The sequence below is a fragment of the Mauremys reevesii genome, linkage group 12, assembly GCF_016161935.1.
Source record: "Mauremys reevesii isolate NIE-2019 linkage group 12, ASM1616193v1, whole genome shotgun sequence".
In the NCBI taxonomy this organism is placed as follows: Eukaryota; Metazoa; Chordata; order Testudines; family Geoemydidae; genus Mauremys; species Mauremys reevesii.
The window spans coordinates 18,916,835-18,943,739 of NC_052634.1; the positions used below are offsets into that span (position 1 = coordinate 18,916,835).

The 26,905-nt window shown below is 45.7% G+C and overlaps 1 protein-coding gene across 1 annotated transcript in view; it reads left to right on the forward strand.

Moving 5' to 3' along the window:
* Positions 1-26,905, forward strand: part of LOC120375473 (zinc finger protein 271-like) — a gene marked incomplete at its 3' end in the record, with an annotated part of 430,987 nt that overhangs the window by 18,278 nt on the left and 385,804 nt on the right. Inside the window, exon 3 of the mRNA XM_039496131.1 lies at positions 14,547-15,579. Within this exon, the coding sequence (XP_039352065.1) occupies positions 14,555-15,579 (1,025 nt within the window). The remainder of the gene's footprint in view (positions 1-14,546; positions 15,580-26,905) is intronic.

The following is a 26,905-nucleotide window of genomic DNA, read 5'->3' on the forward strand; positions in this document are numbered from 1 at the left end:
GGGTAGCTCCAGCAGCTCCTCTGAGTAGCGGGCATGGGGTAGCTCCAGCCAGTCTGGGCGGCTGCCTTGGGCCACTGGAGCTTCCCAGTCTCGGGCTCCCCTAGGGACATCTGCTCTCTCCGGCGGCTGGGCTCCTACTGAGCCCTGGGGGGGGCGGCCTTTATAGTTCTGGGTTGCCGCCTGACCCTTTGAGGGGCAGGCTCAGAGCTCGCTAGCTCCGCCCACTCTGGCCTCCGATTGGGCTCTTCCTCCTCCGGGGCGGAGGGGAGCCACACCGCCTCACTACAAGCAGTTCTCGACTCCTTGCAGGCCAGGACCTGCCTATTTTGGGGCCATGTCAGACCTGATTTTCTACGTAAAGAGCCACCTGCTCACCACAACCAGCACGTGTCTGCAACTGATGGGCCACATGGCCACGTGCACTTATGTGGGCAGCCATACTTAACTTCATCTGTGGCCTCTGCAAGCGTGGCTGGCCTTGGTCTATATCCCCAGCAGGCACGCCCTGGACTGAGTGGTCATGGTGCTGAGCCACATCCTCTCATCCTTGGACTGGGGGCTGGATCCCAAGTCGGTGCTGCAAGGAGTTCCCTTCACGACGACGCCTCCATCGCTCACCCTGGTCTTGGATGTGCAGGTCCTGATGGACAATACCGATGCAATGTATTACATCAACAGGCAGGGCGGTGCCAGGTCTTCAGCCTTTTGTTGGGAGGTGCTCAGCCTCTGGGACTTTTGTGTATGGCATGCCATTCCTCTGGTAGCTGCCCACCTGCCTAGAACCAAGAAAGTCCTGGCAGATCACCTCACAGGACCTTCTCGTGTCACCACGAATGGTCACTCAATCCAGAGGTGGACATCTAATCCCCCACAGGTGGGGGATGCCCCAGGTGGACCTGTTTGCATCCAGGCAGAACAGAAAGTGTCACGTATTCTGTTCTCTGCAGAGAAGGGACAAAATCTCCCTGTGAAACGCCTTCTTGATTCAGTGGTTGGGAGTGCTGATGTATGCCTTCGCACCAGTGCCTTTAATCCACAAAGTCCTTGTAGCAGGGTGGTTCCCTGCTTCTGCCATGATGGGCATAAAACAGTCCAGGAGGAGGGCTGTGGCTGGGGCAAGAAGCCTGGGCTGATTGGGGAAAGTAGGCTCAGCTGTGGCCATGCCCCAGTCATGCCCAGCTGACCCCTATAAGAGGCTGGGAGCCAGAAGCCCGAGCAGTCTCTCTCTAGCTGTAGAGGGAGAAGGGCCTGGCTGCAGGGAGCTAAAGACAGAGTACCTGAGTGAAGCAGGGCTGGGGACAGGCTGAGGAGCTGGGGAGCTCTAGCCTGGAAAGCCCCAGGCTGTGGCCTAGCAGAAGGCCAAGAGGTACTGGGGGTTGCAGAGGGCAGCCCAGGGGTAGGCCAAGGCAGCAGGTCCAAACCCACCTTTGCCAGTGATGAGTAGGCTGATACTGCAGTCTGCCCCAGGCCAGGGGGCTAGATGGAGACGGGGCAGTAGCCAAAACTGAGATAGTGGAGATAGTGGGTTGGGGGTTCCCCACGGAGGGGATACCCAGATTGGTGGGGTACTGCCAGGGCACAGCACCCCATTTAAAAGGGCACCGGGTCTAGGGAGGGACACAGGGGCCAGAGGACAGGCGGATCACTGGCCTGCAAAGGGCACTCCGGAGCTGAATTGAGCTAATTCCCAGAAGTCACCAGCAGGAGACGCCGCAGGGGTGAGTCCACTCCTCTACAGTCCTGCTAAAGATGAGGCAAAACAAAGTGAATGTCATCCTCGTAGCCCCCGCATGGCCTCACCAACACTGGTTTGGATTGCTGTCAAGTCTTTCAGCAGCCAGCCCGCTGCAACTGCCTCTTCGGCCGGATCTGCTGTCCCAAAACCATGGCAATCTGCTGCATCTGTACCTGGTGACTCTGCACCTGACAGCTTGGCTTCTGCATGGCTAAGTATGGATGAATGGGAGTGCTCTGCTGGTGTCCAGCAGGTCCTGCTGTGCAGCAGGAAACCCTCTACCATGGCTACCTATGTGGCAAAGTGGAAGCGGTTCACGTGGTGGGCCTCTGATCCTGCACCTTAAGCTCCAGGGCCTGTTGCTATCTTTGTTCAGGGTACACCTGGTGGCCATTTTGTCGTTCCATCCTTCGTTTCAAAGCAGGACGATCTTCACCCGTACCATTTTTGAAAGTTTCTTGAAAGGTTCTTGAAAGGTTTGGAGCACCTCTACCCTCATGTCTGGAATCCAGTCTCCCCTTGGGGCCTGAATCTTGTGCTGTCAAGGCTCATGGGTCCCCACTTTGAACCCTTTGCTTCTTGCTCGCTTTTGCTTCTCTCCGTAGGGTTGCCAAGGTCAGGGTGCTCATGTCGGAGCTGGCTTATACAGTCTTCTATAAGGACAAGGGCCATCTGTGTCCACACCCGGCTTTTCTGCCCACAGTCATCTCCCAGTTTCATACTGGTCAAGACAAATACTTACCAGTCTTTTGTCCAAAGCCACATGCAATGGATGAAGAATGCAGGCTGCATACCGTGGATGTCAGATGGGCGCTGGCCTTTTACATAGATAGAACAAAGGTGTTCTGAAAGTCAACACAGTTGTTGGTTCCTGTCACAGACAGGATGAAGGGTTGCCCAGTCTCTGCCCAGAGAATCTCATCTTGGATCATGGCCTGCATCCACTACTCTTATGAACTGGCGAAGGTGCCCCTGCCGACTATCATGATGGCTCACTCCACTAGGGTGCAGGCATCAGCAGTAGGTGCCAAACCAAGAAATCTGTCTGGCTGCAACCTGGTCATACATCCACACGTTCGCATCTCATTACACTCTTATCCAGCAAGCGTGAGATGACACTGCCTTTGGCAGGGCAATACTCCAAGCTGCAAGACTGTGAACTCCGAGCCCACCTCCGAAGATACTTCTCGGGAGTCACCTAGAATGGAATCGACCTGAGTAAGCACTCAAAGAAAAATAGTTACCTACCGTTTGTAACTGTTCTTCAAGATGTGTAGCTCATGTCCATTCCATTATCCGCCCTCCTGCCCCTCTGTTGGAGTTGTTGGCAAGAAGGAACTGAGAGGGCATAGTGCCTATGGCACCTGATGTTCTGCTGCAGGAGCGCGGCACTCCAGAGGGCAACACAGTCGACCCTGCGGGTAGCACTAAGGCAAAAATCTCTGACCATGCACACCTAGAATGGAATGGACATGAGCAATCCATCTTGAAGAACAATAGTTACGAAAGCTTGGTAACCATTTTTTTTTATGGCTGCAGCGCCCCAAAAGAGATGGTGTTTAGGAGGAGTCTCAAATCATTTGGACTCACTGAAGTGCCATCTTGACACATCTGTCTGCAGAAGGGCCTGTCTCAGAGTAGTGGAGCTGTGGGGATCAGCCTTGCTAAAAGCAAAGCCTAGGCAGTAGCACATGATGGGTATGTCTACACTGGCTCTGAGAGTGATCCTGCCAGCCTGGGTCCGCACACTTGCGCTGGTGGGCTATAAGTAACTGTGTAGATGTTGGAGTTGGCCTGGAACTTGGTCTCTCAAACCAGGGGTAGGCTTGGGAACCTGAGCTGCAGTGTCTACACAGCTATTTTTAATGTGCTAGCCTGAGCATCATTAACACACGTCTATGGACCCAGGCCGAAAGCCCCGCTCCCTGGTGTTGTGCAGACATACCCTAACAGTAGCGGAGCCAGGAGATCCTGTCTCCCCCATCTCCATCATATCAAGCGTAAGCCGCTAATCTTCACTGTCATGGTCTTTCATGGCCTATCCCAGGCCCGCACAACTCGTAAAGCGGCGAGGGCCACATTCCTCCAAAGAAAACAGCTGAGCGCCGAAACCTCCCACCCCGCGGAAACACCCCGCCCCAGGGCCACCCAGCCCTGCGGAAACAAACCCTCCTTCCCCAGCGCCGCCCCACCAAAACAGCTGTGGGCCAAAAAGGAAGGTTGGGGGTGGGGAGGTGATACTTTTATTTTAAATCAACCAGGGGCTCCCAGCTAAAGAGGTGGCTGGGAGCCCTCAGGGTCAAATTAAAGGGCCCGGGGCTCCGGCAGCTGGGGGAACCCGGCAGGGCCGGCTCTAGGTTTTTTGCTGCCCCAAGCAAAAAAAATTTGGCTGCTCCCCTTCCCAGCCCTGGGCTCCCCCCTATACCCTCCTGCCGCCCCAGCGCTGGGCTTCCCCCTTTCCTCCCCACCAGTGCCCTCCCTCCACCTTGCTGCTGCCCCAGCCCTGGGCTCCCTCCCCACCAGTGCCCCCCCACCTCCTGCCACCCCAGCCCTGGGTCACTGGTAACTTGCTCCCAGGGTGGGTCATTCAGCAGGAATTTTGGATGTGCACAAAACACAGACAGGATTGGTTCCAATTTTCAGCTTGTGTGATTGGAGGATATCTGGATGCATCTTATAAGACTGTTCTCCATAAATGAGGAAAAGTTGAGGTGCCTTTATTATTCTTTTGTTCCACTCTTTCTTTCTATGGGGAATTTCTCAATGCAATATCACTGTCTTCCTTTCAAACAAACAAAAAGGCAATGGCTGTTGAAAATAGCAATTCCAGTCCTAATAAGCATTTCTTGCTCAATTTTATCCTACTTTTTCTACAGCAAGTTACAGTGGATCAGTATATTTGATTTGGGAGAAATGAATTAAAAGCTGCCCAAACCAAGCTTGAGCACTCCTGAATTTTGAGGTGTTCAAATCTGGAAGGCAGGTGCTGGCGGGGGGGCTGTGGGCTCCACGGGGGAGCATGGCAGCAACTGTCTGGAGCTGCACAGAGCCAGACATGCTGGTCTGAGTGGCACAGTAAGCGGTTTGGGGGTTTGAGAAGGGGCAGAGGGTTTTGGGGGGCAGTCAAGGGACAGGGAGCAGGGGGGTTGGAGGGGGCAGAGGTTCAGAGGGGCAGTCAGAGGACAGGCAGCAATTGGATAGGCATGGGAGTCCCAGAGGTTTATCAGGGGACAGGTAGGGGTGGGGTCCTGGGGGAATTTGCGGGGTTCAGGAGGGGGCAGTTGGGGACAAGGAGAAGGGAGGCTTAGAGAGGGGTTGGGGTCCCAAGGGGCAGTTAGGGGCAGGGGTCTCGGGAGCAGGTAATCGGGGGACAAGGAGCAGCAGCATTTAGATAGGGGGTGGGGTCCTGGGGGGCAGTTAGGGGCAGGGGTCCCGGAAGAGGGGTATCAGGGGACAAGGACCAGCGGTGCTTCGATAGGGGTGGGAGTCGTGGGGGGCAGTTGGGGCAGGGGTCCAGGGAGGGGGCAATTAGCGGCCGCGGGCTGGGATTCAAAGGGCTTTGGGCTGCCGGCAGCCACGGGGAGCCCTGAGCCCTTTAAATCCCAGCTGCAGCTGGGAATCTCTGCGGGCAGCCCAGAGCCCTCTGATTCCCGGCAGCGGGTGGGATTTAAAGGGCTCTGGGCTCCCCGCTGCAGCGAGCAGCCCAGAGCTCTCTGACTCCTGGCCGCGGCGGGGATTTAAAGGGCTCTGGGCTGTCCCCAGAGCGCCGTGTGTGGGGGATTTAGAATCCCCCCGCGGGCCTGCACAACATGTGCGGGCCGCATGTTTTGCAGGCCTAGCCTATCCCTACCTTACATGTCACTGAATACCAAATTCAGGACAAGCTGCTGGGGAAAAGTGCAGACATACCCCAAAACTGGTGGCTATTCTTCCATGAGATACACCAATCCAGCAACAAAAGTAAACTTCTGTCTCACCACACTGGCTAACACGAAGTCAGAAATGCCGCCTCCTTCGGTATTCCAGTCCTGGATTCAACACCCAGACATTAGACGTAATGAGAAGTGGTTATTTAAAACCAGCTTAATCAAACGGAAGGGTTCTTCTGATCCCAATGGACCAGTCATATACCCAGCTCAATATATAACTCGGATCTTACCCAATAATCACGCTGTTCCCAGTCCTTGAGTATCCAATATCTAAAGGTTTATTTATAAAAAGAAAGAAAATTGAGAGTTAAAATTGGTTAAAGGAATCAAATACGTACAATAAATGCAAGTTCTTGGATCAGGCTTGTAGCAGTGATGGAATAAACTGCTGGCTTGTTAAGTCTCTGGTTGCTTCCAAATCATTGGGATCCTTGGTTAGATTGCTCCCATTAGTATAAGTCCATAGGCCAGAGGTTTGAGCAGGAAAGAGGCCAAATGGAAATATTTCCAGGGCCTTTTATAGCTTCTGCCAAGTGAAGTGAAATTCATTGTTCTCACTGAGGAAAATTACAGGTAACAAGACTGAGTTTGGAGTCACATGGCAAGTCACATGTCTGTACATTCTTTGCTTGGTCATAGTAGAGGCCATCACCCATACTCTAGTTAGAATGGTCACAGGAAAGTCCATTAATGTAGCTAGACACATCCCATGGTCCATTTCGAGTTCCTTGATGGGCCATTTAACATGAATAGTCCCTTCAGGATGTGCAGGCTAAATACCTTGTGGGTTTTACCACGTGAGCAAACATTTGAAATACAAATGCACAGTTAATATTCATAGCTTCAGATGTAAAAATGATACATGTACACAAATAGCAGGATCGTATTCAGCAAATCATAATTTTTGTATTGACATCTTACTTGACTATACTTTTTATAATTTGTTGCAATTATATAACAGTGGAGGCAACAATGATTTTGGTCATATTTTAATCAGATAACATCACAGTCACCTCTCATTTTCATCCCACTTTTGATCAGTGCATTATGTTAAATTTTCAGACAAGCCCTTTCATGGACAGGAAAATTTAAAGTAAAGTCAAAGGAGCAATAAGAGGGAAATCAATGGAGAAATCTTCTCAACATCTTGGTTATCTGTACACAAATGCAAGGAGTATGCGGAAGGAGAAGGAAGAACTGGAAGTATTAGTACATAAGATAAATTATGACTTAATTAACATACAGAGACTTGGTGGAACAAGTCTAATAACTGGAATATTGGTATAGAGGAGTCTAGCTTGTTCAGGCAGGACAAGCAGGGTAAAAAGGGAGGAGATGTTGCATTATTGATCAAATATATATATTCTTGTTCTCAGGTCCAGAACAAAGTGGGAGACAGACCAGATGAGGTTCATTAGGTAAAGATAACAGGAGTAAAAAATAGGGGTGACCTCCTGATTGGGGTCTACTATAGATCATGATATCAGGAAGAGAATGTGGACAAAGCATTTCTAGAGCAAATAAAAGAAATATCCAAAAGATAAGACTTGGTAGTCATGCCTCATTTTTAACTACCTGGATATCTGTTGGACAAGTAATATAGCAAAACACAAAATGTCCAATAAATTCTTGGAGTGATTTGGGGACAACCTTTTTATTCCAAAGAATGGCAGAAGTAACTAGGAGGATAGCCATTTCAGACTTGTTTATGGCCAAGATGAAAGAATTGGCAGCAAATCTGAAGGTGGAAGGCAATTTGGGTGAAAGTAAACATGAAATGGTAGGTTTTGTGATTCTGAGGAAAGAAAGGAATGAGAGCAGCAGAATAAGGACTTCTAAAAAGCAGACTTCAACAAACTAAGAGAACTGGTAACTACAATCATATAGGAAGAAAATCTAAGGGAAAAAATGAGTTAAGGAAAGCTGACAGTTTGTCAAGGAGACAAGGCATAACTGCAAACTAACCTGACGTGAAGGAAAGAAAGGAAGAATAGCAAGAGGCCAAGATAGCACCACAGGAGTGCTTTAATGACCTGAAAATCAAAATGGAACCCTACAAAAAATAGAAACATGGACAAATTGTGGGGAGGAGTGTAGGAGGAGAGCACAAACATGTAGGGACAAATCAGTACGGGCAAGGAACTAGCAAAGGATAGAAAAGGCGATAAGAAAAAGTTCTGTAAATACATTAGGAGCTAAAGCAGGGATTCTCAAACTGAGGGGTTGGGACCCCTCAGGGGCTTGTGAGGTTATTATGTGGGGGGGGTCACAAACTGTCCACCTTCACCCCAAATCCCGCTTTGCCTCCAATGGTGTTAATGGTGTTAAATGTATTTTAAAGTGTTTTTAATTTATAAGTGGAGGTCACACTCGGAGGCTTCCTATGTGAAAGGGGTCACCAGCACAAAAGTTTGAGAACCACTGAGCTAGAGAAAGGAAAGTGTAGCTCCTCTACTTATCAGGGAAGAAAAACTAATAACTGATATCAAGAAAGCTCAGGTATTTAATGCCTGTTTTGCTTCTATCTTTACTAAAAAGGCAAATGGTGAGCAGATACTTAACACAATGAAGAGGAAGGAAGACAAGCCAAAATAGGGAAAGAACAGGTTAAAGAAATATGTAGATGACTTGAATACATTCAGCTTGTCATGCCTGATTAAATTAATCTTAGGATACTTAAGAAACTTGCTGAAGCAATTTGGGAATCATTAGCAATTATCTCTAAGTACTCCTGGAGGAGGGATGCGGTCCCAGAAAACTGAAGAAAGGGAACTTCTTCTTTAAAAACAGGAACAAAAAGGACTTTGACTAATCCACCCTTACTTCAACACCTGGAAGGATTCTGAAACAAATTATTTTTAAAAAATCAATTGCTTAGCATTTAGAGAATAATAGTGTCATAAGTTATAGCCAACATGGATTTGTAAAGAAGAAATCATGCCAAGCCAACCTAACTTCAATGGGTTACTGGCCTAGTGGATGGGGGGAAGCAATAGATGTGACATCTTGTTTTTAGTAAGGCTTTTGACATAGTTTTATGTGCTGTGGGAGGAGGGATAGCTCAGTGGTTTGAGCATTGGCCTGCTAAAACCTAGGGTTGTGAGTTCAATCCTTGAGGGGGCTATTTAGGGATCTGGGGGTAATAATCTGCCTGGGGATTCATCCTGCTTTGAGCAGCGGTTGGACTAGATGACCCCCTGAGGTCCCTTCCCCCCCCAATATTCTATGTGCTTAAAATAAATAGAGAACCATGCTCTATATAGAGTCACAACACTTTGAAAGACGGTCCTGAAAGAATAGTTACTAGTGTTCACTTTCAAGTTTGGAAGGTTAGATGATGTAACTTGTGAGGTCCCACAATGATATGTTCTGGGTCCAGTACTATTCAATGTTTTTATTAATGACATGTATAATCAAGTTAAGAGTATGCTTCTAAAATTTGCAGATGACACCAAGCTGGCAAGGGTTGCAAGCCTTCTGGGGGCCCTGATAAGAATTCAAAATGACCTTTACAAATTAGATAACTGGTCTGAATGAACAAGATTAAATTCATTAAATGCAAGTGCAAAGTACTTCACTTGGGAAGGAAAAATCAAACGCACAACTACTTCAGTACTGCTGAAAAGGATCTGGAGGTTATAGTTGATCACAAATGGGATATGAGTCAAAAATGTGATGTAGCTGCACCTGGCTTGTTTAGTCTTGAGAACAGAAGACTAAGGGGGAACCTGAAAACAGTCTTCATATATGTTAAGGGCTGTTCTTAAAAGTACAGTGAAGAATTATTCTCCTATCTTTAGTGAATATGGAGAACAAGTAATCATAGAAATATAGGACTGAAAGAGACCTCATAGGTCATCTAGTCCATTCCCCTGTGCTGAGGAAGGACTAAGTATTCTGTAAATCATCCCCTACAGGTATTTTTCCAACCTGTTCTTAAAAACCTCCAATGATGGTGGTGTAGTTGGTGTTGGTCCTACTTTGAGAAGGCGATTGGACTAGATGACCTCCTGAGGTTTCTTTGAACCCTAATATTCTATGATTTTATGGAGATTCCACAACCACCCTAGATAATTTTATATAAGCTTAACTACCCTTACAGTTAGGAAATTCTTATTACTGTCTAACCTAAATCTCCCTTTGTCGAATTCAAGCCCATTACTACTTGTTCGGTCCTGAGTGGATATGGAGAACAGTTAAGCACCCTCCTCTTTATAAAAAACCTTTATGTACTTGCAGACTATTATCATTTCCCCCTTTTTCTCTTCTCCAGAATATACAAACACAGTTTTCCCAGTCTTTCCTTGTAGGTCATGTTTTCTGGACCATTAATCATTTTTGAATTTGCTCTCCTCTGGACTTTATCTGGTATGCCCACATCTTTTCAAAGTGTGTTTTGCCCAGAACTGGATACAATATTCTAGCTGAGCTCTTACCAATTCTGAGTACAGTGAGAGAATGACTTTTCATGTCTTGCTTATAGCACTCTTGCTTATAGCTGCCATAATGATATTTTAGTTTTTTGCAATGGTATTAAATTGTTGACTCCCATTTAGTTGGTAATCCACTATAATCCCCAGATCCTTTTCTGCGGTACTCATCCTTAGGCACTCCTTTCCCATTTTGTATTTGTGCAGTTGATTATTCCTTTCCACGTGTAGTACTCTACATATAGCCTCATTGCCTTTCATGCTGTTTATTTCAGGCCATTTTTCAAGTTTGTGAGGATCATTTTGAATTCTAATGTTGTCCTCCAAAACTCTTGCAGCCCCCCCCCCAGTTTGTTGTCTGCAAACTTTATATGTGTACTCTCTCTGCCATTATTGAAACCATTTATAAACTGGAGCCAGGACAGATCCCTGGGGGACCCCACTTGATATGTCCTTCCACCTTGACTGTGTACCATGCACAATTATGTTCTGATAATGGTTTTCCAATCAGTTGTGCATCCACCTTATTGTAGGTTTGTCTAGGGTATACTTCCCTAATTTGCATATGACAAGGTCATGTGAAACAGCTCTAAAAGTCAAAATATATCATATTTACTGCTCTCCCCGTCCACAAAGCTTGTTACCCTTTCAAAGAAGACTAGGTTGGTTTGATATGATTTACCCTTGACAAATATATGTTGACAGATGTGTCTCACCTTATTTTCTTCACGCACTTAAAATACCAACACCACCTGGGACTGGACCCACCTACAACTATAGGGCATGCCATAGGCGCTAATGTCCACTGTTCCCGGTGGGTGCTCGACCCCTTGCCCTGCCCCTCTGCTCCAGCTCACCTCCACCGCCTCTATGAGCGCGCTGCCGCATCCTGCTTCTCCCCCCTCCCTCCCAGCGCTTGTGCCACAAAACAGCTGATTCGCCTGGCAAGGAGGGAGGAGGGGGAATGTGGTGCACTGGGGGAAGAGTCGGGGCCAGGGCAGTGATTTGGGGAAGGGATCTATTGGGGCAGGGAGTGGACTGAGTTAGGGCAGGGACTTTGGAGATGGTGTTGGAATGGGGGCAGGACCAGGGACAGGGATGGGGTGGAGTCGGGGCAGGGACGGGGTGGGGGAGCGCAGGCACCCACCGGCGCTGAAGAAAGTTGATGCCAATGTAAGCATCCCCATACCTACCTCGTTGTCATCCTTCCCATCCCTCCATACAATTCCCCTGTTCCATGAAGCCTTCAAACATATGACAACAGTTAGGCTGCTGGTGTGCTGAGACCACTGTTTATCAGGGTGACAAATTTTGTCTTATTGTTTCCTTGTGCTCCCCCCTGTCACTATTCAGGTCCTGTATTCATTGGACCTGTATTCCCCCTCTGTGGTCCAGAAGGGCACCCACTCTCAGGCTGCCCAGCCAGCACCTCTCTTGGGTAGAAACCCACAACTATCAGGAGGGAGAGAGATTATCCAGGCTGCATAGCTCCCTGCCTACCCTGTGAATTCCCCAACAAGGCAGATCCCCTCAGCAGGCCTGCTTTGCCTTCTTTCTTCAGAGGCTATGAACAGTGTAACTGCCCCCTGCTTAACTTACCACACAGCAATTTGCCAGCAAACAATGATTCTCAAGTTGAAAGATTACAGAGCGAACATTTAAAAAATAATAATAAAACCTATATGCATGCTAATAAGCTTACCAGAGATCACCCCTGCCCCACCAAGGGCTGAGGCAGGTGAACAGACCTTCAAACCTCATCAAGAAGTTGTTTTATTCTGTGGTTGCAAGCTAATAATTGTTAGCTCAGAACAAGCATACCCATGCATCTGAGAGTCACTCTTTTATCCAGTTTGAGCCTCTAAACTTTACTCTTGGGTGAATTCTGTGGACGCGCAGAATTCATGTGCTGTGCAGAATTTTTTTTTCCTCTGCAGAAAATACATTCTGCCAGATATGTGCTGCAGTTGTACCTTTTTCCTACCTGGGTCTGCTGTGGTGCCAGAACAGAGAGCAGCCGCTCTTGGCACAACCAGCTTCTGCTGCAGATAAAGAGGAGAAGAGGCTGGGTTCTTCATAGTGCCCTAACTGTGGGGCCAGGTCAGGAAGCACTGGCTATGAGGGAATGGACAGCATGGGCACATGGTGCTGCTGAGTGATCAGACTGCAATTCAGAAGAGCTAGTGGGGAGGGACAGACTGGTGTGGGGCCTCAATGGGAGGGGGGTTTAGGGACACATGGGGACAGGACAGAGGGGTTGCAGGGACACACAGGAATGGAGGAGGAGGGGTAGCTGAGTGAGGGTGTAGGGACACATGGGGATGGCAGGAGGGGGTGGCTGAGTGGGGATACAGGGCCATATGGGGAACGGGGAGGGAGTGCAGGGACACCTAGGGTAGAGGAGAAGGTGGCTGAGTGAGATCGCAGGGCTACATGGGGATGGGGGAATAGGTGCAGGGACACAGGGAGGAGTGGGGTGGCTGAGTGTGGGTGCAAAGACACATGGGAACAGAGGCAGATGTGCCTGACTGAATGAGAGAGACCCTGGCTAGAGGTCAGCCAGGGTCTGTATTGGGGAGGCTCCCTAACAATCCTCCCCATCAACAACTGTTGTATACTTCTCCCACCCACCCCCGCAAACCCTCCAGATTAACCTCCAGCCCCCTTCCCAGCATTTACTTTCCGCTCCATCCTCTCCTCCATTACCCCGACTCCCACAAGACTTTGCACTGCTTCTGGGCGTGCTGGAAATACATTTCTTTATTCTAGTTTAAATGAATTATTACTCAGTTTTGTATTAATATCCCTAGTAATTCATCTTTTTGTCAAAAACCATTTATTTGACCTTTTTGTGCTCTGTATTGATAGAGAAATACTTGCTGACAGGTATTTTGAAATAAATTACCAAAATAATTGAAACTGGTGTGATTATATTGTGTTATTCTGACAAAATATAAAGAATTCTAAAATACGGTGAGCAGAATTTTTAAATTTTTGGCACAGCATGCTCCTAGGAGTAGAACTTACATTCATGTAATAGGTGATCAGCGAGCAATGGATCCTTCTCAGAGTGCAGCTTCCATAGCTTTGGTGTGGAGGTGAGAAATTGCCTTCTCCTCCCCCCATGCATTTCCTAGGAATCTATCCCACTTAACTTTGTCTAGCACATTGTTTCAAAGAGTCCTCTGGCACTCATAACACTTTCTAGGACTTTTGTTAGCCAGGTCCCCTCCCCAGAGATGTTACAAACCATCCTACAGTAATACGTACACACTCCTAATTTTAATACAATAAATTCCTAGGATACTGAAAACTTAATTCAGTAAGGATGGTCCAGGATATTGCAGAAAATTGTCATCTCTGTCAAACCCATGTCTGTTTGTATCCATCCTTCTCTTGTCTTATTCTTAGAGTCTCATATTTTAGGACAAAGAGTTTTTTGTTCTGTGTTTGTAGAATGTCCAGCAGAATGGGATCCTTGTCCATGATTTGCACTACTAGGTATTATGGTAATAGAAATAAAAAATGATAATAATGGGGAGGTTGTGGGCAGTAGGGGGGAGGGTGTCAGAAAGTGGGGAGAGGAAGGTTTTGGGCAGAGAGCTCCTGTGAGCCAGGAGTGCTGGAGGCAGTAGTGGTGGGGATGCTATAGGGAGTTAGGATGCTGTGGAGGGTGGAAGAAATGGAACTCAAGGATCTGGAAGGATTGCTGCTGGTTAGAGTAATGGGAGCATGGGTGCTGGGTAGTGGGTGCTCCAGGAAAAAGGGGTGCTAGCAATAGGAGGGAGAAATGGGACACATTTTTGGCAGGAGCTCTTGGGAATCAGGACCACAGAACAGTTGAGACAGTGGGATTATGGGGTGAAAATGGTTGGGGAGCAGAGAATTTGGGAGCACTGATAACAAGGAGGGCTGTGGGCAATGGGAGGGAAGGAAAGAACACAAGGAGTGCCTGTTCCTTGGGTCCCAGGAGGCAGCAAAGGGCAAGATTAGTTAGAGAATGCTGTGTGGGGAAGAGCCATTTTCCCCAGATCTCCAGAGCTCAGAGGAAAGCGAGATCCTGAGAGGCAGCTGTACAGGTGAGTGATCATTAAACCAACTCAAATACTATCAGTTCCTAAAGGAAACAGCTGGGATTCCCAACAAAGACTTGTGAGCTGTCTGAATTCAGGATTGTCCCCAGCAGGTGTCATATGCTCAGGGCAGATATTGCTCATGGCTTCCTACCCATCCTGACTAACTCATGGCAGTAGCTCCCTCCCTGAACTTCCTTCTCCCTGAGTGTTTGGATTGGAGCTGGATGCAGAATTGATCCTCTACTCTCTCCCCTTGAGAGAAGAGTTTGGAGAAATTCAGTCCCTGTTTTTTTTTTCCCATCTCCAGCTGTTCTTTTGGTTTGTTCTCTCCTTTTCCATTCTGGTTTCTGAGGTTTTTCTTTCTCTGTCCCACCAGGTGATGGGATGGTGAATGAGACCATGGATCAGAATCCTCAGCAGGAAGATGATGAGGAAGTGGAACCACATGGGGTGTTACTGCAAAGATGCAAAGGGAGTGTGTCCAGAAGTTGTGAGCAGGAAAAAGCCTGTGAGAGTCAGTACAGACCAGAGAAGCAGCAGGGAAAACAGCCAGCGCAGAAAGCTGGTCAATCTGTTAATTATCAGGGAACTCAGAAACACAAGAAGAATACCATGACCCAGCAGATAATCCTCATGGGAGAGAGAAATAACACATGCACTGAGTGTGGGAAAAAGTTCAGTAAGCGAGCACACCTTATTATCCATCAAAGAAGTCACACAGGGGAGAAACCCTATGAATGCTGTGAGTGTGGGAAAACCTTCGCTCAGAGCTCAAACCTTACTACACATAAGCGAATTCACACAGGAGTGAAACCCTATGAATGCTGTGAGTGTGGGAAATCCTTCACTGATCACTCAACCCTTATTACTCATCGGAGAATCCACACAGGGGAGAAACCCTATGAATGCTGTGAGTGTGGAAAATCCTTTTCTCGGAGCTTACATCTTATTCAACATCAGAGAATCCACACAGGGGAGAAACCCTATGAATGCTGTGAGTGTGGGCAAACCTTCGCTCAGAGCTCACAGCTTATTAGACATCAGAGGATCCACACAGGGGAGAAACCCTATGAATGCTGTGAATGCGGGAAAACCTTTACTGGTAGTTCAAACCTTATTAGCCATCAGAGAATCCACACAGGGGAAAAACCGTATGAATGCTGTGAGTGTGGGAAAACCTTCACTGATAGCTCAACCCTTATTAGCCACCAGAGAATCCACACAGGGCAGAAACCCTATAGATGTTCTGAGTGTGGGAAAACCTTCTCTTGGAGCTCAGCTCTTATTCAGCATCAGAGAATCCACACAGGGGAGAAACCCTATGAATGCTGTGAGTGCAGGAAAACTTTTTCTCAGAACTCAGCTCTTATTCAACATCAGAGAATCCACACAGGGGAGAAACCCTACGCATGTTGTGAGTGCAGGAAAACCTTTGCTCAGAGCTCAAAACTTATTAGACATCAGAGGATCCACACAAGAGAGTGACCTCATGAATTTTATGAATATTGCAAGTTCTTATATCTGAACTCAGCCTTTATTTATTATTATAGGGCTGGTCTATACTGGGGGGGATCGGTCTAAGATACGCAACTTCAGCTACGTGAATAGCATAGCTGAAGTCGAAGTATCTCAGATCGATTTTACCTGGGGTTCTCACAGCATGGGATCGACATCTGCAGCTCCCCCGTCGACTCCGCTACCGCGGTTCGTGCTGGTGGAGTTCCAGAGTCAACAGGGAGCGCGTTTGGGGATCAATATATTGCGTCTAGATGAGACATGATATATCGATCCCCGAGAAATCGATCGCTACCCGCCGATAAGGCGGGTAGTCTGGATGTACCCAGAGATGGTGCAAGGGAGATAGAGACCATACAAATCCTGTCTAGAGCTGAGAAAAGATCGTTTTCCTTTCACTAATTCCCACTTTGTGAAATTTAAGGCACCATTTGTGTCCCTGTGATCTTTCAGTTCCCCAAGATGAGTTGTCTGCTTTTCCCTTCTGTAGCACATCCTCCCTTGGGGAGAATCCCAGAGTCTTTATGATCAGCTGCTTTGTTCTATGTTGTGGAAGTGTGTCTCCCTCAAACAAGAATGTCTGTCAACTCCAGGTAGGGGAACCAGGAGTGACCTCAACTAGGGACATGGAGGTTTAATGTATTTGGGCCTTGATTCCACTAGGAATTAGCTGGCTTCAATTAGCAATCTTGATGTAAAAACAAAGGGTTTTTTTCCCATTAAAAAGATAGTTTTTTGTAGTGGCTATGGTAATTTATCAAATTTTGTGAAGACCTGACATAATATCCATCACTTTTCCTAGTGTAAACAAATTTGGAGCATCACATATATACTTTTCCTCCAACTGCAAAGCAATTGTTGGTCACCACATTCCCCCACTATGGACAGATTGTCTCATTCCCAATTGTTTTCACATTGCACTAGGTTCTGCTGAACGTTTTTGTACCCTTTTTCTCCTTTTAAATATATATAAATATAACAAAGAGAAGGAGCAGCATTAGGGATAAGAAAATAAGTTTTTTTCAACCTCTGTGACACCTGAAGAAGAAGTGGTGGGATTCCAAATTACTCCAGCAGTGTTTTTCAGAATTTATGTAGGATTTATGTTTTCCACTTTCTACACCTCCATCTCTCAGTGTTTCTTATGATTCAGTGTTCTCAGCCCTCTGCTTGGGAATGGCACTTAGATTTGATCCTAAAACATAGTAATTTAAGGCCTGAGATGAAAGTGTCACAGACCTGGAAGGGGAATTTGAATGGATCTCAAATGCAGTAAAATCCTTTGGAGTTCAAATCTCAGTTTCCAACTATTAGCAAAGTCTCTTCTCAGATTTTTCATATTCAGATGGGATTGTTTGCAGATGGAGAGGTTGCGTTTTTTCCCCATTATGATGATGCTAGAAGTTTGTAAAAGATGCAACTCAATAGTAATGAGTGAAGCACGTTTCAGTGGATCAGAAGAGAATGTAATGGGAGAATCTCTTGTCTTGATTCTGAGTCATCACCTTTAACTTGCTCTGGAATTTCTATTTATATGAAACTGGATGTATCGTATACCTCTCTGTGTTGTGGGTTTTTCCTCTTTTTTGAGGGTCATTTGGTCCCATAACCAGATATTAGTTCGACTTGCCAGACTATAGCTCAGATTGATTGGAGACTTTGACAAAATGACAGTTTATTCAAATAGTCTTTTCTTATTTTATTTTTGCTTTTCCCTGCCCCCTCCATGATGAGATGGAGAAAGTTCAAGTGCAGTTCAATCAAGTGCAATTGGGAGGCGGGGGATAGCTCAGTGGTTTGAGCATTGGCCTGCTAAACCCAGTATTGTGACTTCAGTCCTTGAGGGGGCCATTTAGGGACCTGGGGCAAAAATCTGTCTGGGGATTGGTCCTGCTTTGAGCAGGGGGTTGGACTAGATGATCTCTTGAGGTCCCTTCCAACCCTGACATTCTATGAAACAGAAGAGAATACTCCAAGTTTTTGGACATGCTGCCAACTGTTTTTACATCTCCAATCTGAAATGGTGAACAACCGCACACCCAAAATTGTGCAAGTAACTGAAATAACTGGATACAATCAGAGGGTTGTTCAGTTGTTTAGGTCAATATTGTCTCACATGATTCGGGGAGAGAATTCCACAGTAAGTGACTAGGAACTAGGCAAAAGGTGCAGGTATTTGTTTCACAAGGCAATTCTGACCCCTCTTGTGACAGACTATATCCCAGTGTTCACACCTTGCAGTAATTTGGGCACAAGGCATTGAGACATTACACTCCATATCCTTTATGAAAATATGTATATGATATGGATATGACATAACTGAGATGTACTTTCTGCACGATGGCTCATGGAAGATATCATTTGATAGGTTATGATTTACTGAATGTGATTACCAAAGTTGTATGCATGTATCATTTCTGTATCTAAAGTTAGGAATATCAACTATGTAACTATTACAACTGGGAGTGTATTGGGAAGATACTCACCAGATGATAGGCCATCAGATTTGATGGGCCATTAGGAAGATACAACAAGACTATAAAGATACTAATCCCTCTCCTTCCTGGGATGTAGCTGTGACACTGGTAGATCAGGTGGTCTTGTCTCCTGATACTAAACATTATCTTGGACTTCTTGTAACTTTCCACTACAAGGAGAAGAAGTGTCAAGTTTGGGAAACAAAAGATTCCTGGTTTATGTAAATCTTAGGGAAAAGTGGGGAGGAGGGCAAAGGAGACTCTCCTCCATTGCCTTCCCAAGAAGAAGGACTGCTGAAAGTACCTGGAGAAACAAAGGGACTAACCCGAAGGGAAAGGCAGGGGATAGTCCAGACTGAGGCAGGATTCTGGTCTGTAAGAAGAAATAATTGGGACTCTGAGCTACAGAAACTCTTCATCCTGCCTAATTCAACATTTAGGGTAAGAAATTAAATTCTGTATCCTGTTTCTTTAGTGAATCAAGCTTAGTATGCATGTTTTGTTTTATTTCCTTAGTAATCTGCTTTGATCAGTTTATCTCTTATACTCAAAAACTTTCTGTAGTTAATGAAGTGACTATAAGTGAAAGCAAACAGATCAAAGGAGATTACCTAACAAATAAACAAGAAACTGCAAACTAAGCCTAATATACTAGATAGATAGGATTTGAATTAGCAATTTCTCACCCTGACTGATGATAAAGCAGTCCACCAAATTTCCATACACAGGTTTGTATACCTTTAGCCTGGGACCAGCACTTCTCCCAGTTCAGTCTTTGTTCCTCAGATGTTTCCAGGAGTTCTCTTATGTGGGGAGTGAGGCCCAGAGATGATGTCACTTCTCATTTTATGTAGTTTTTCCATATGATGGGAATCCTTTGTTTCAAGCTAAGTTCACAGCCCAGTTTGTGGAAAAATATAGGTATCAAAATGGAGCTCTATGTCATGTGGTCTGGTCACATGCCCTTGCCTGCCTTGCTGAGTCATAGCAGACATTACTCATAGACTGGTGTCTTCTCAGGAAGGCTAAGCCCTTCCATGCTCCATTGTCTTTGTTAATGAGCCATCACTACTTGTCTAGGTTCTACATTGTTATACCTGAAAGGCTCTGGATGTTACCCAGAGTAAGCACATTTGAAATACAGATACCTAGTCAATATTCATAACTCCAGATACAAAAATGATACATGTATACAAATAGGATAATTGTATTGAGCAAATCATAACTTTTCCATAGGCACCTTACATGAAATATTTTGTACAAGATGCATTATAACTATGTCTTAATCATATCATAATGATACCACTATGATGAATATGGGGTGCAGTGTCACAGTGGTGAAGCCTTGCAAGAGACAGACTGTGAGCAGAAGTCAAGCTGTGCTGGCATGCAGGCTCACAGAATCTGTCAAGAACAGGGATCATATTGCAAAAACATACACATTCCTGAGAAGTGTTAGGCACAGGACATTTACACAAACACATTCCAGAAGGATGGTACCAGGACCCTCTGACCTCTCTTAAAGATACGGTCAGGATGACAGTGTGATGGATAGAGATGTTTTGATTGAGCCAACATGTACAAGGTAAAGAGTGGTTACTGACCATGTCAGAGTGGCAGTAACTGGCTCATCAGATGGGCAATATGAAACTTGTTTGTATCAATGTACAAAACAGAGTCTCAGAGGAAGTGTCTTTGGCCAGCCTAGGTGAAGTGGAAAGTCCCACCACTGACTGAGTTGGTACATTGTGATGAGCATACATGTGGTAGTGATCCTGTAGAGTCTACAGGATACTAGGACTGTGCTTCATTAATAATAAAGTTCGCTGGGTGCTTTCACATTCACTACTAAACAGGTCTGTGGTGATGGGACAGTTTGATTGGAACCTGATGTACGGGCTATTACAGTGTGAGAAGCAGCCCAGGTTGGTGCATTTGGAGGACTCAGTGATCCCACACTCCATGGTACACCCCAGGGACCCTGTCACAGTCTTGTACTCCCCAGCACACTCTTGGACAATTCAGGTTCCTATAAAGTCCATCATTTCATTAATGGAAAATGATGTGCACAAATCTGAATATCTCCAAGGGATTTTCCCAAACACTTCAAACACACTCATCTAGATAAAACAATAAAACAAGTTTATTAACCACAGAAAGGTAGATTTTAAGTGATTACAAGTAATGAGGCATGCAAGTCAGAATTCTTTAAAAAGAAATAAAAGGTAAAAAATAATGCCTAACGTAATAAGCAAAGTGAATTCAAAGCAAAAGGTTTATCTCACCATATGCTTTAGCAGCCTTTCTGGCTGAAAGATTCTAGCCAGGACCCCTCCCCCAATTCAGTGGTTCCTTATCTTTCCAGGTGTTGTTACCATGAGCAGAGAGAAAAGGGGGAATATTTTGAGTCCTTTGTTGCCGTGACATTAATCTGTTTAAAATATTACCATGTAGATCATTGTTGGTACCACTGTTATATAAGTGCAACACATCTTGTACAAAGTGTACCAAGTAAAGTGTCTGTGGAAAGGTTATGATTTGCTGCATATGATTATGCTATTGGTATGCATGTGTTATTTTTATATTTGAAGTTATGAGTATTGGCTCTATAGCTGTATTTCAAATGTTTGTTTCTGTGGTAATGCCCACAAGCTATTTGGCCTGTGCATTTTAAAGGGATATTCAAATTAAGTGGCTCATCAAGGAACACTTAACTCACAATGGACCATGGGAGACACCCATCTGAACTGAATGGACTTTCCTGTGGACATTTCATCTGAAGTATAGGTAATGGCCTCTGCTCTGACTGAGTGAAATCATGAATGGACATGTGACTTGCCCATGTGACTCCAAACTCCATCTTTTACCTGTAATTTCCCACTAGCTGTGCTGAGGGCTTTGTTTTAAACAATGGGTTCCCTGCACATGGCAGAAGCTATAAAAGGCCCTGGAAACATCTCCATTTTGCCTCTTTCCTGTTCAAACCTCTGGACTATGGACCTTATACTAATGGGAGCATTCTAACCAAGAGACTGAAGACCTTCCAATGATTTGGAAGCAATAGAGACTTGACTTAAACCAACAGCTTCTTCCATTACTGCTACAAGCCTGATCCAAGAACTTTGCATTTATTGTTTTTATTCAATTCTTTAACCAATTTTAAGTTTTTCTTTCTTTCTTTCTTTCTTTCTTTCTTTCTTATGAATAAGCCTTTAGATTTTAGATACTAAAGGGTTGGCAACCACATGATTATTGGGTAAGATCTGAGTTATATACTGACCTGGGTGTGTGGCTAGTCCTTTGGGATCAGAAGAACCTTTTATTTGATTAAATTGGTTTTAAAGAACCACACTGATCTTTAAGTCTAGTGTTTTTGGTGATGATAAAACAACTGGAATGCCTAAGGAAACTGCATTCCTGACCTTCTTGTTAGCGAATGTAGTGAAACAGAAGTTTACTTTTGTTGCTGGTTTGGCATATTTTATGCGAGAATAACCCCCAGTTTTGAGATGTGTCTGCCCTATTTCTCAGCAGTTTGTCCTGAATTTGGTATTCTCGGTTGTGACTCACAAAGGCATGGTTACAGTACCATAGTCTGGCTAGGATCCACAGAACCAGGTCAATTAAGTTTTGGATCAGAACCCCACGCTATTCAAAATTTTCATTTTGATATTGAGAGTTTTGATGGTTAAAAGCAGTTAAAATGAGTGAGCAACAATTATATGAGAACCTAGACAGAAAAACCCTGGAAGATTTGTGTTTACAAAAGGGGCTATCCTTTAAAAAAAAAAGAAAGCCTGGGAACAAGAACTGAAATCCCTGCTAGTGGCCAGTGATCAGAAGGCAGGGGCACTACCCTCATCTGATACTGCAGAAGCAATTAAAATGCAGAAAAGCAGCAAATGAGCAGCAACTTGAACATGAACAGAAAATGGCTGAATTAAAGAAGGAAGCTGCTGAAAGAGAGAAAGAAGCCCATGCAAGGCACATGGCGGTTGGCTGATGAGAAGAGGGCTTACCAGATGCAACAGGAATCTGCCAGATTTCAGCTTCAAGTCTTGGAAGAGCAGAGGAAGTTGCTGCAGCCTGGAACTCAACTTCACCTCCACAACAGTAAAAACTGGGAAAAGATTTGCCCCATTTACAAAGATGCTGTAGCAGCAAAGAATCCTGTGGCACCTTATAGACTAACAGAGGTTTTGCAGAACCAGACTAACACGGCTACTCCTCTGATGAAAGATGCTGAAGACATAGAGGAATTTTTGTCCACCTTTGAATGCCTATGTGTTTTGCACGAGGTCCCGGATGAACAGTGAATGCCTGTCCTGCTAACCAGGTTGACTGGAAAAACCAGGGCAATATTTAATGAATTAAAGGAAACAAGAAGCCTTAGATTATGTCCTGTTTAAAGATTCTGTGTTAAGGCAATTCACGGTCACTCCTGAATCTTACAGGATTAAGTTTAGAAAGTTTAAAATGTCTAATGATTGTACTTTTGCAGAATGTGCTCATAAGCTGATGGGTTTTGTTAAAAAGTGGGTTTTGGGAGCAAAGGCGCATGAAAGTTTTTTGAAAAACTGTTGGATTTAATCCCTTTGTAACCATTTTTAGACATTGTTCCTGAAAATATTAGAGCAGCTGTTTGTGATAGAGAACCTGAGTCAGTCCTACATGCTGCAGAAATTGTGGATGCATATATCCAAAATAGGGTTTGAGAAGGATGTAAACCCCATGAGAAGAGTAATCACTATTCTCCCCAGTTTAAGAAGGGAGGGATTTAGAAATAAACCCAACCCCAAGTCTAATAGCGCTCAGGGGAGCCCAGGAAGAAGGAACTCTTACCCCAAAGATAAACAGGTTAGATGCCACCTCTGTGGTATGTCCGGCAACATAAGGCTAGATTGCCCAAACCTGAAGAGCACCCCAAAGCCAACAATCCCAACTTCCTCAGTAAATGCCAACCCATTTATTCTGAACACCAGGGCTGGCCAAATGAACCCCAAGAAGGCCACCTTATGTCCTGGTGCAAGCACTGCAATTATGCTAACTCAATAATCTCCAGTGGTGTAAGAGAAGGAATTGAGCCTTCAAATTATTTTAGGACTGAGGCATGGAAAGAAAGTAAGAAATGTATAAAGGGTGCAAAGGTCAAAGGGGTAGTGTAGTGGGGTGGATTGCCCCACTCCCTGTGAGAGTGAGCTGTGGCAGGCCAGGGCGCCTGCGCAGACAGTGAGCCAATCAGAGAGGGGCTTATTGTGAGCCAATCAGGGCCCAGTTTGGAGACAGCCAATCAGGGCCAGGCATATATAAAGGCTGCCCAGAGCCGGAGCAGTCAGTCTGTCCCAGGCCTTCGACAGGGGAAGGTCAGTCTCCACTGGAATGAGCTAATTCCCAGAGGAACCAGTAGGAGGCGCCGCTGGGGTGAGTCCCAACCCGTTACAGGTAGAATGTAGGGGATGGTGAAATACGAGCTCTGATATTACTTTGGTCAGAATATAGGCTGCCAGGAAATGTGTATCTATAGTAGCTCTCACTGAGTACTGTGTAAAACTGCTGATGGATAAAATCCACCTTGAGTGGGAAGGATTTAAAGGTGAGGTATTGGTTGGTGTCTGAAACTTGATTCCGGCTGATGTTTTGGTAGGGAATAACATAGTAGATATGCCTGACCAGGTTACTGTCATAACCAGGTCATAAGGGAAGTATGGTTCTGAGGCAGTAACTCTGACTGATGGCAGTGAGGGAGACTGCGAACAGACAGAGATTGTCTCTCAGGCTAGGCCAATTGAGAATTTGTCAGAGGTGGTTCTGAACTTGAATGAAACACAGAAGGAATTCATTACGGTGCAGCAGAATGATGTGTCCCTAGAGAGGGCCCGGAATGATGCTCAGGGTCAAGTCCTAGCTGGGAAAGGGAGAGGCAAGTTTTTCATGCAGAATGGGTGGTTGTATAGAGAACCTCCTGCGGGGAGAAAGCATCCCCAGGCAGGGGTTTGCAAACAGCTCATGGTACCTGAGGGATATCTAAGTAACTTGTTTAAATTAGCGCATGATGGTCCATTTGCAAGACATCTTGGTGTAGACAAAACATGTGACAGGCTGAAGCAAAATTTCTACTGGCCTCATCTTTCAGATAGTGAGAGACTATTGCAGGAGCTGTGCCAGAAGCATAAAGGGTTAAGGGGGCCTAGCAAGGTCTATTATTGGGGAGTCATTTGCCAGAGTTTCTGTAGATATTGTGGGACTACTTCCAAAATCTTCCAGGAATGGGAGGAAGTATATCCTTGGGTTGGTAGTATGTACCATCGGATGTCCTGAGGCAGTAGCATTATCTAATATTGAGGCAGAGATGGTGGCAATAGCCTTGTTCACTATTTTTAGGAGCATGGGTTTCCCCAAGGAAATGTTGTCTGACCGTGGGTCCAATATTATGGCTGTTGTTTCTAAGCCATTATGGGAATGGTGTGGGAATAAAGCACCTAAAAGCTGCTCCCTACCACCCACAAACAAATGGTCTGGTGGAATGGTTCAATGGAACTTTGAAGTCTATGCTGAAAATGTATGCAGAGAGGCACCAGAATGACTTCAAAGTTATGCTGCCATATCTATTGTATGCTTACAGGAGTGTGCCCCGAGAATCTACTGGGTTTTCTCCCTTTAAACTGCTCTAGGGAAGGCAGGTCAGGGGACCCCTGGATCTGGTTTGTGATTCTTGGGAAGAAAATGTTGAGGAGACAGCACAGCCAGTGGCTGAGTATGTGACCCAGTTCAGGGAAAATTTGCAGGAGATGATGGACTTGTTTCAGCAGAATCTGAAGGAAAGCCAGGAAGCTCAGGAGGCGTGGCATGATAGAGATGCTGAGGCAAGAGCGTTTGAATTAGGGGGCATGGTGTTGATGCTAGATCCTGTGAGGAAGAATAAACTGCAAGGCATTTTTAATGGACCCTTTGAGGTGATAAGGTTAATGAGGTTACCTATGATGTGAGGAAACCCCATGGTAAAGGAAGTGTGCAGACAGTGCATATTAACAGAATGAAGGCATACCATGAAAGGGAAATAGAGTCATAGAATCATAGAATATCAGGGTTGGAAGGGACCTCAGGAGGTCATCTAGTCCCACCCCCTGCTCAGAGCAGGACCAATCCCCAGACAGACTTTTGTCTCAGAACCCTAAATCCTAGTGATGTAAATAGAAAGGAGCATAAACACTGCCAAATTAAGTGTAAACGCCAAAAAGGAGCTTGAAGAACAGCTAGCCAAAAACTCAAAAGGTAATCACAAAATGTTTTTAAGTACATCAGAAGCAGGAAGCCTGCTAAACAACCAGCAAGAGCAAGCCCTGTGTGCTTCTCAGCAGCTAGGGAAAAGCCCCTTGAGGGAAATCCTCCCCTCCTCTTGCCCCACCCTCAGTTGATCTGTGGCTTTTAAGCCTTCCCTTGGAGCTGTCAGTACTTGCTGCCTCTGCTCCAGATGCCCAGAGGAGGAGAGGTGTGCTGGGGTCCAGCCTGGGACTCTTCCTCCCTCCTGCCTATCCATGACTATTAAACCTGGGCAAGAGGAAGAGGGTGGCAACTGGGCTGTCAACGTGCTCTCTTTCACGTAAATCAATGTCACTCCTGGCCTATCCCTGCAGAAAGGTGTACCGCATCTGCGTCTGGTGTGAGCTCAGATCAGAGGAATTGGAGGCTACCTCCTGCCCTCCACTGGTTCCACTATGGAGAGACATGTCCTCTAAACTGACCTCGCTACAAACCTGCACCAGGTAGTGGTCATCATAGAAGAGTTTCCTCTGACAGTTGGGAAAATGGGACCAGTGGTCCTCAGGCTGTCTGACACAATTAAAATCCACCCCCTACACCAAACACTGTAGTCCAGAGAAAGGGAGCCAGTTCCTTTCACACCTTAACTGGGGACCATAAACATTAATATAGCGGTAACAAGTGTCATGGAGCACTGCAAATGTGAAGAACAAGACTCCAACCCCATCATTCTTCCCTGGCCAGGAGGGCCAGAAAGACAGGCCCTTCCTCCAATCATCCTCTGCCCATCAAGCCACCCTAAAGCTGTTAATGTGCATTTCCTGAATGCACACCATGTCCAAGTCCAGCTTCTCCAAGTCACTGAACATCCTACAATCTCTTCCTGGGCCCTCGAATCCCTGCCACGTTCCACGTGGACACTTTTACAGATGCCCCTTCCCCAGTACTGCCCTCGCTCAGCTGTGGAGAGGAGCTTTTGTCCCCAGTCCCTGCCCCCTCTGGCACCATCTCCAAGGGCCACCCTGCCTCACTCTCTTCCCACCATATTGGGTCAACCAATAACACTGCTCTACAGCCAAAATGCTTCTGAAATAAATGTAGTCTAACTTTACTAATTCTGGGTCACTGAGAACGAAAATGATGCTTAAAATTGTTGATTGGCTCTAGTTTTCAAGATATGCTATTGGGTCAGCATATATGACCCTTGACTTGGGAATAGCAGAGGATAAGTGAGTTATAAAGGGAAGGGATCTCAATTTAAACCAGAAATGACTAAAATACATCTTTGACTGGATCTATGAATAAATCTATGATTGGGTTTGGACAGTACTGGCTTTTTAGGCAAAACAATGAATGATGCAATCTGAAGTCATGGATGATGCAATCATAACGAAGCTTACCTCACTCTGCTGAACAAATTGCCCTATATCAGCTCTAGAAATCATACAGTGTCGTGCTCTTTTATTTGTCAGTGTTTGATTTT